Genomic DNA, 9,843 nt, shown 5'->3' with positions numbered 1-9,843 from the left:
GATCCAATTAGCTATTTCTCAGAACAATGATCCAATTACACGACTCCATTTCTTTTTTATTCCAATCATTCCATTAGCAATGCCTATCTCATGAACAGATTGTACAGATAATGACCGTTTAACAATAATAATAACGGCGGGGGACTGATGATGTTGTTGACAAAGAAGATCATCGTGAACAGTTTCCGATTGAACCGCCTCCTCTCTCTCTCCAACCCGAATTAACTAACAGTTATTTCATGAGAGACGACGGGCGGGTGGCCCCCGGTCCGTCAACCACCGCTCAAGCCGCTATTCTTTGCCGGAGAGAAGGAAAATGAAATGATGTGAGGAGAGAGAGAGTGTGAATCGGTGTAGAGACACAGACGTGTTTAGAAGAACGCACTCTCTTGCGACAACCCCCCTCTCCGACCATACACTTACTATTCATCAAGTCAGCGCCAACCCAAGACACCCAGGGTTTCCAATTTCCAATTTCCGTGTTTCGAATCAGCTTCTGAGGATTTTGAACGATAGTTTTTGGAGGAGAACAGGATGAGCTTCGGTCTCTTTTTTTTGCATTTTGTTTACACTATGAACACCCGTCTGCTCTTATTATACCCGGTTTACCGCACTTTGAAATATCATAATACTTATATAATGCCGCTATCGAGGTCACATTTGGAACAGTTTTTACATTTAAAATGTTTGGTAGAAATCTATAATATCTCCTACCATTTTTTGTTGGTCTTTTCCCATCTATCTTCTGAATACACAGTTTTTCATTCCTATTCAAGTCGTAGTACGATATGTTAGTCATGAATGTTTGTTCCATCACTGAACCAGCTTCAGAACTTTTTTTACGTCGTACTAGATTCTGCTGGGTAATAGATTTCTAGACAGAACAAAAGAAAGAGAATTCGATTGAAATTAGTTTTTGTTACCAGGAAAAGTGATTCTGTTATGTAATAGTAGAACCTTAGTTCTAGGAAATTTGTGGAATGTAAGCTTGTAAAATAAATTGGAATTGGTTTTTCAAAGTTTTTCAAAGTTTTGTTGAGAAAATGCGAGTAAACTCATGTTGCCGATTTTAAAAAAACGAGAGTGATAATTATAAAAGTTTTTCAACTGCGCTTTATCAAAATCCTCTTTAAAATGTCTGTTATCTCTGCGTCTCTCTATTTCTCACTCATTTTTTTCAGTTTCGGTAGAGCACGATTGGGAAAACCAGAATAACAACGAGCCGGGTCTCAGTACAATAAATTGAAAATTTGAATTTTTTCTAAATTTTTTTGATTCATTTGCAAAAAAGTCAAATTTCCAACTATGTTTTCAAATTCCGATAAAAAACTCAAGCGTAAATAGGATTTTTGACTATCTTTGATAAAATTTTCAAAAATTTTCGAAACATTTCGTGAAAAAATGAGCATTTGCAAGTCTGGGGAAAACCGCATTGTGCTTGAAATTTTTTTTTAAATTTAAATTCCGGTAGAGCGCAGTTACAAAAAAATTACAGTGCTAATACCGAATTCATATTTTTGAACCTATTTTATATAATTTTCCCATAGAAACCATATCAAGGTTCACAAGTTCAGATACTACCTGCTATTGGATTAAAAAATTAAAAAATTAGGAAAAACCTGTTATCTTCAAAGGCAATGCTCCAAAAAACTACGGAAAATAGTGTGTGAAATGGAGAGACGTAGAGAAAAAATTTCACAAAAAACCAAAAACTTGAACACCTTTGAATAGATTCAAGTTCAGAATTTCACATTTCAAGCTAACTTTTTTAAATCCAAAAATTCCCATTCCTGATCTACTTTCTACTATCCCCTTTTCCAATTCCAACTAACTATCATCATGCGTTGTTTGGTTTTCACTGGTAGAAGATACATTTATATAAGTGAACAAACATGTCATATCTCATCTCGTCGTCGGAAACTTTGTCTCCCCTTCCATCAAACTTATGACTTTTTTTATATCGACCATTCTACTTTTTTTATCAACAAAAGTATGAGAGGCGGCAGAAGTTGAAAAAAAAGGAAATGATGTTGACTCATGCTTACCCAATTGATTTTTCTAGTTTTCTTATTGCCTGTTGTCTTTTTGCTGGCTGTAAATTCCTACTTGCCCCATTTATCTTTCTTTTTCTAATTTCCCACAAATTTTTCAACAATTTATCTATTTCTCTCTTTTTCTTCTCCCCTTGTTGTGACCTTAATCGATGTGTCCGATAGCAATGACCTCTCTCCGATCGAAATTAATTTTCTACATACTGATTTTATCTCAAAAATACATATGTATAGGAAAATGATGTTCCTAGGTTCGTTTATGCATATTCAGTTTTCACAATAAAATTTGAAGTGAACAATAGGGCGCACTTGCGTTGTTCTAGAATTCTTCTATTAGCGCAGCACAGTTTTTGCAACTGCGCTCCATTGAAATTCAAGAAGATTTCGGTGAAGCACAGTTGTAATAGCTGTTAGTGTACAATAGTGCGCATTTGCATTGTCCGACGCCTCTCTTTTTTGATAGAAATCGGAAAAATTATATGAAAAATCTTTTTAAAAAAAAGTTCTCATATTCTCTATTCGTTGCGTCGTCGTTTCGATGACGAATAATGTCCAGCAGGTGGCAAGCCCCCATGAAAACTTATACGTTGTGTAAAGTAATGCACTAAAATTCTCTCTAACTTCATTTTTTCGCTTTCTTGCGAATTGTGAGAGCCTTCGATCTGTTTCCGGTGAGGTCAGTGACTTTCGGAGCATTTTTTTTAGAAAAAACTTTCACACTTGGCCTCCTTATAAGGTTTCTTACTTGAAAATGTACTGGTTACTAATTATAATTATACACACCATATGAATGACCAATTACCTACTTGTGTTCTCTCCTATTTTTAAAACATATTCATTCCTTTACTTATACCCCTTTCTATTTCCAGATCAACCAAAATGAATGCTCGCATGTCAAAACTGAGGAGGAGTATATCTCGAAGTGTATTCCAACTGAATAGCTCATTGAGTCGACAGAATAGTTTAAATGGATTGGTTGACCTCCCAACTATGTCGAACACTACGCTGGTCGACAAGTTTGCGGTGAGTTTTTCAACTTTTTGGACTTTAAAAATTCCGTTGAAAAGAAGTGCAAAAAATACTACTTCAGTTCGAAATGGTGGGATTTTGCTGCAGTAACTTTTCAATTAGAGCATGTACAAAAAATGCCAACTGTCAAGTACAAAAATGAAATTAGGAATTTGATATAAATACCGTACGCAAAATCAGCGACAACGAGAAATTTGTTTTAAAGTTCCAAACTTTTTTGAAAAATTTACTTTAAAGTTCACAACCTTCTGGACGGTACTGTATCTCTACGGCAATGAGACAATTTAGCCAGAAACTTTCAACCTAATCTAACCGTAACCTATTCTCAATAGAGCGCACTTGTCCTACTAATGTTTGCCACTAAGTAAACAACAACTGCCACCGCCGGCTCACAGACAAATAGTAAACATGCACAGACATAAAACAAGTAATTCTTTTATTGCAGACACCGACGAATTTCCGTCAATTGAGAGACGTGATTCGCAACAATAACGAGTTATTGGCGGAGGTTGTGGCGGCTTTCGAGGAGAAGGCGGCTCTCGATTTTCACTATTCGAAGACGTTGAAAAAGATTTCGATTCGATTGCACAAATTGACACAGAGTGTTGAGTCGTGAGTGAAAATTTTGGGGTGCTAGACTGAGAGATCAAAATGATCAGAATTCCAGTTTGAAGTTTTCAAAATATTGAGTAATAAGTACTCCAATTTGAAAAATGGAAAATATACCGCTTTTCGTGATTTTTAGGGTCCGCCCCCAAAATAGAGCACAAATTTCCGGTGCACACTTTTTGTGCAATACACACAAACTTTTGGAGAGTCAGGCATGAAAAATGGCCCTCAACTTCTAGTTTGAAAACAAAATGAAAATAAAACCATACTTGTCAAGGCCCGGCTTCAAAACTAAGGACCAACTTTTTCAACTTTTTTTTGACATTTTTCAATGTTTCATCGAAAATGTAACAAATTATCCGGGGCTTGACAAGTATGTGGTTTTTAGCGTCTGCCCCCAATATAGAGCAAAAATTTCCGGTACAAATTGTTTCTGCAATCCACACCGACTATTGAAGGGTCAGGCGTAAAAATGACCCTCAACTTCTGTCTTAAAAAAAAGAAAGAAAAAACCCTATCTCGATCTTGGAACCCAGAAAAACGAGACATTTTGCGCCTAAAGACTGAAAATCAGAATCGAAAGTTGGCATTCTGAAAACTATGAAAAAACTAATTCTCAAATTTTCAGCGGAATCGACAAAGGGTGGACAAATGTTGCTGAGCAATTTGATATCCATGCCACAATCCACAGTAACCTGGGCTCGGCGCTCACTGAAGACATCATTCAACCCCTTCGATCCATCCACACAAGTCAGCAAAAAACGATTCGGGCAGCTGACAACTTTGTGGAAAGAGAGATCAGAAAACTGAAGGATAAGAAAGAAGAGACGCAGAAAATGAAGAGAAGTCTCTATGTTCTGTCGAAAGAACTGGAGAAGACGGAGAATGCGGCGGAACGAGAGAAGATGGCGCCGGAGAAGTATGCGCTCCGCAGGAAGAAATACAAGGAGCAAATGATTCGAAGTGAGGACGATTATGTGTGGCAAACTGTGGATTTGGAGAAACAGAGAAGAATGACAGAGAATGTTTTGAGGAAAGGAGTAGAGAGTATGGAATCAGTGGAGAGACAGAGATTGGCTCATTGTCAGACGGCGTTGGGAAGGTATAAGAGGAAGATTGAGAATTTGGGACCCAATTTGAGACAGGTGAGGGGATGTCATAGAGTTGGGGTGTCACAAGTTCAGGTATTAAAAGTGTCAGGCACTGACAGGCAGTCCAATCATGTTGGAAGGTTAGGGATCACCCAGAATTTTGTAAGATGGCTACTTTTGTATCTTGAGCCATATTACTAGGGAAGCTCCCAAATGACCATGGAGTTATAGTACTTGACCTATATTACTGGAAAGCTGAGAAAACGCTGATTACAAATATATATTCAGTTATTGCCATCGAGGTCTGGTATTCGAGAAAAACGGAGTCAAAGGTTGGACCCCGTGCACACTGATATATTTCACACGTCAGGAAGGTAATAACTTACCAGGGGTCAAAACTTTGACCGTTTTTCTCGAATAATAGGTCTCAAGGGCAAAAACTGAATATGTATTTGAAATCAGCAATTTCCCAGCTTTCCAACGACATAGGTCATGAGCCATAACTCCATAACCTTCCCTCGTTAGGCTCCGGAAAGTTTCAGAACCATGACATTTGGCAACCATGCCATTTTGACAGAAAACGTGAATTACTGAATAATGACTCATTCCCGTTAACAACCCCACACATTCCCCAAAATTTTCAGATGTTCGAACGACACTCAAATAACTTGGAACTCGCTGTTGATTCAGTTCCCGAGGACTACATCCAAACCATCCAACCCTCCACCTCTGCCGTCAATCATATCACATTGATAGATTTACATGTGAGTTTCATTTCATAAACTAACCCGCAATTAATCTTTTTGACGACTTCATCCATATGCTCGGGTTCGATTTTACTGTAGGAGAGCATGGTGAGATGGTGGCGCTGGAATACTTTAATTAAGAATTTCCAAACATTTATTCCAAAACTTGCATGTTGCTAGACGGTAGATGACGGTAGACGATAGATGGTAGACGGTAGACGATAGATGACGGTAGGTGTACGCGACGGTAGATGTCCACGACACAGAAATTACCTCTAGTTTTCTGAAAAAATTTAGATTGTAACAGAGAATTTGGGTGAGAAGTGAGAGTAATGGTCGGAAAGGTACAAAAAAGGGTGAGAGAAGGCCAATCAGAAGATGAGGTCGATATAGATTATAGAGGATATGAAAAGAAAAGAAAAGTTCAAAAAACCGAGGAAAAAGTGGCTTCGGCTTGACACCACACATTTTAAGCGCTTTTGTCTCCAGCAATGAAACTTTTCGATATCGAATTGTAAACACCTTCTCGATTTGAAATCAACGTCTATAACTCAGTTTTTATACCGGGTTCCTATCATTCATCGAGGCTCCGCCTACTCTATGAGACTCCGCCTATTTTTGCACCACGTTTTCTATTACCTCATTCACATCTCCACGAGGGGTTAGTAACAAGACCTTTTCTAGGAGATTATAATTCAAAAAAACAGTTATGACACGTCTACTATTAGGAAAATTTGCATGCGAAAGACGAGTGCTTGGTGTTCAGTTCATAGAAATGACCTCCAATTTTTGGAAAATTACTTCTAATTTGCAGATGATAGTGGGCGGGGTTGCTTCAGAATCAGAGTTGAGTGGAATTTCCCTTTCCAACATTTCAAAATCCGCATTCCGCTCAACCATGTTTAGAATACAAAAAAAGAAAATCGGTCGAAGTTAGAAAAATCGTGAAAATGACTTTTGGCTGACAGTTCGAACCTGACATTCGTCCTTTTACGCAACTCCTCTGATTGACATGGTTTGGAAGTATTATTGGCTTCGTTGCTGAAACTGATAATATAAGGCACGGTATTACCAAGTAAGTAAAAAAATTAATCACATTGAAAGAAGCTAGGTGAAGCCTAAATGTTACAACTAGGACTAATCAGATCCGCTAAACCTAATCCTGAATCGGATTTGTACCAGTGTTGATGAGAGCGGACGGAATTCCTAGCCAATGGTCAAAAATTTCTAATACAGTAAAATCAGAAACGTTTCAAGGTTTTCATCACTGGCAAAACCTAGCAAACAGTAGTTGGAGCTCATCAAGCTCCTCTCACTTTGGCATGTTCTCTGTTGCTTCCCCTCGCCAGAATTGAGAATGCCGTCCTTTAAGAGATCAAAGTACAAAAAAAGAGCTGGTCCACGTCGACTTGAAACATTTGAAGAAAAGCCGTGGACCTCATAAGAGGTTCAGAGAAAAAGAAGAAGCATTCGTTTTTTTTTGATAGGCGGCTCCCGAAAACGCTTCTTCTCTCAGTTTCCTCCTCTTGCATGAAAAAGAACTTTTTCATGCGGGGAGATGAATGGAAGTTTCAAAGGACGACTATTCTGAAAGAAGGAAAAGGAAAAAAAGTGCAAAAAAAGAGACGATTACATTCCGAAGAGGGGTGAAAGTGAGAGTTGAGACAATATTATAAGGGTTGGCAGGTTATTTTTTTTTAGCAAAATGAAGTTGCAGAGAAGAACAGTTTTTCGAAGTAACGAAAAGTGAGAGTTGTTTCAAAATGAAACCGAACTTTGGAGATTACTGTAGGTCGTGTTAGCATTGTATTTTGACGAGGCGGTGTTGGCACAGAATCCATCATATTTCTCCATGACTACAGTAATCTCAAAGCATTAGTACATTATCGATGTTAAAACTAAACGAAATCCACAAAAACAGAGCTTCAGCTTTTTTGAAATTGTTCCTTGGTTATTAAAACACAGTTAAGAACTACCCACCGTATCATGACCATTTGCTAAAAAGCTCCAGAACGTTTGCTCGGTTCCTACCTTCTTTATTTGTTTTCTAGAAAAAAATTCGAGCGAACGTCTTTGAAAAAAGACTCTTCAAAATCACGAGACCACAGTTTTGTGCTAGGTTGGCAAACCATTTCTTATAAACCAGCTTCCTCTACAGTTTCCCTTCCCCTTCTTCATAAAGCCGACAGAAATGAGGTCAACCAAATTTATGCAATATTGAAGATTTCAATTAATCAAGCGCCGCCACATGATGGTAGATCAAAGGAAAATGAAAACCTATCTTATTCAAAACCCGTTTTTCTTTTTTCGCATCTATTAAACAGATTTTAATTAAAACTTTAAAAATCTAATTTAAAAAGATCTTGATCACCTTTTTCTCTTTTGAAACCAAAATAGAAAGTAGAATTTTGACAGTTGACGGAAAGAAAAAATTCACAGTATTATATCTTTTTTCGACAAAGAAAAGTTCTAACTGATAATGAACTGTAGAGTTTTGTGGTGACGATAAAAATAACGAAAGCAGATTAATAAAATTTTAAAATGACAGCAATTGTGTGTACCCTTTTAGGATTCCTGTGTTCACTAAAAAAGAAGGAAAAAAGAACAAAATTTTAGAAAAAAATAGTGGGTGATTCGCAATAGCTTATTAGCATTTATATCGAATTCGAGAAATGTGCGGTTCGCAAAATGATGAATCTATAAAATCTGGTCTTGCGAACATCTGTTGTCTTTTGAAGAAAAGTGAAAAATAAGGAATGGGTCAGTGAAGTTCATCAATCTATAGTTGGACGAAAATGGGGAGTTCGAAAAAAATATGATTTAATAGAGAATGGGGTAAACGTGAAAGAGTTGCGAGAACAACAATTGAAGGCTTCCATTGGTGGTTTCAACATTTTGGGGCGGAGTCTGATGAGGTGTTTGGTCGGTGCGCTCGTTGAGAGAGAGTTCCATGTGAGAGGGATGGATCCTGCTGGTGGGGAAGGAGTAAGGTCAGATTCCGCTTTTATAGACTTTTGATCTCGCCTCTCCAAGATACTGTAATACCTAAAGAAACATGAAAAGGAAATGAAAGAAATGAAGAATCATGAAAAATAAACATTCAGAAAAAAATACAAAAACATTTTTTTAATCAAACGAATGTTTACTAAGTATCATGACTTATCGGACTTTCTGAGAATGGTCTCGACAACGGAATATCGAACAGAGAAGGACAAAAAAAGGAATAAAACAATATCATAAGAATTCTAAACAAAATTTAACTTTTCCAGGCTGAGAATTTCGGAGAGGTGATGTCTTCCACTCGACGTCGTCAGAATCTGGAACGAGTGTCGGGTGTCTTGGATTCAGAGCTGAAACGGATGTACAACAATCAGACTGCAGATGTAATGGTTTCAAATTCGAAACAGATTGTGAGGGATTTACAGAGATGCTTCGAGTTTTATCTCCTGAATTTCAGAGCGTGCTAGAATTCATCGAATACCTTTACTACAAAATCAACGACTCCATAAATATAGTGGATGGTGGTCAAAATCGAGGCTTCCATAGATTGGCAAGGTTTCAACACAAGATAAAAGATAAGTCGGGTCTGGCTATGACGATTCTGACGATTCCACTAACCGGTGAAAACAATAGTCTGCCACCGCCAAGTCTCTCACTTGAAGCATCAACAGCCTACCCGTCGCCACATGGAAGCAATGATTATGAGGAGTATGAGAAGGTATTGCTCAGTAGTTCTTAAAATACTTTTTTCAATAATTGAATCCCTCAGATTTCTGACGACGGCTTCTACTCCACTGCAACCACCAACACGTCATCAAGTGGCGGTGCCAGAACTACTACAACATTCAATGAGTCAACTTCAAATAGCCCGACTATTTGTCGAGTTCTCTATGATTTTGAGCCGAAGCATTCTGATGAAATTCAGGTAACCTTTTCTTTTTAGTAAAAGAAGAATAGAACCGTTTTTCAGATTCGAGAAGGACAATGTGTACTTGTTGAGGACCGTATTGGAGAGGATTGGTTGATAGGGCATGTCATTAGTCAACCGGATAACTCGTCGATTGATCCGAGATCTGGAAGATTCCCGACTACTTATGTTTCACTTAGGCAATAAGAACTTCTATGAATTTCTGGTTTATAAATTTTTTCAATTTTGATTTTTTGTGTTTATAGGATTCTTTCGTTTGGCCAAAGAAAGTTCGCAATCCAAATCGGGAAATCAATATGACCACGTATACTGAAGAAGAGTGTTTTTTTATTTTTGGAGGCTCATTTTTGCGAAATGCCACCCTGCGCTTTACAGGTCATCCTTGTAGC

General features: G+C 37.7%; 1 protein-coding gene across 1 annotated transcript; it reads left to right on the top strand.

The window, feature by feature from the left end:
- Positions 1–2,930: 2,930 nt before the first annotated feature.
- Positions 2,931–9,640, top strand: GCK72_008830 (uncharacterized protein; the record flags this gene model as incomplete). Its single annotated transcript, XM_053727069.1, has 8 exons — positions 2,931–3,074; positions 3,526–3,692; positions 4,318–4,834; positions 5,425–5,544; positions 8,796–8,936; positions 8,984–9,244; positions 9,296–9,451; positions 9,497–9,640. 8 exons carry the CDS (start codon positions 2,931–2,933, stop codon positions 9,638–9,640), a joined length of 1,650 nt encoding a protein of 549 aa, XP_053586646.1.
- Positions 9,641–9,843: the final 203 nt, after the last annotated feature.

Source organism: Caenorhabditis remanei, chromosome III, assembly GCF_010183535.1.
Source record: "Caenorhabditis remanei strain PX506 chromosome III, whole genome shotgun sequence".
Classification (NCBI taxonomy): Eukaryota; Metazoa; Nematoda; class Chromadorea; order Rhabditida; family Rhabditidae; genus Caenorhabditis; species Caenorhabditis remanei.
Note: the sequence above shows the minus strand (reverse complement) of the source record. Positions and strands in the feature narration are given on the sequence as shown.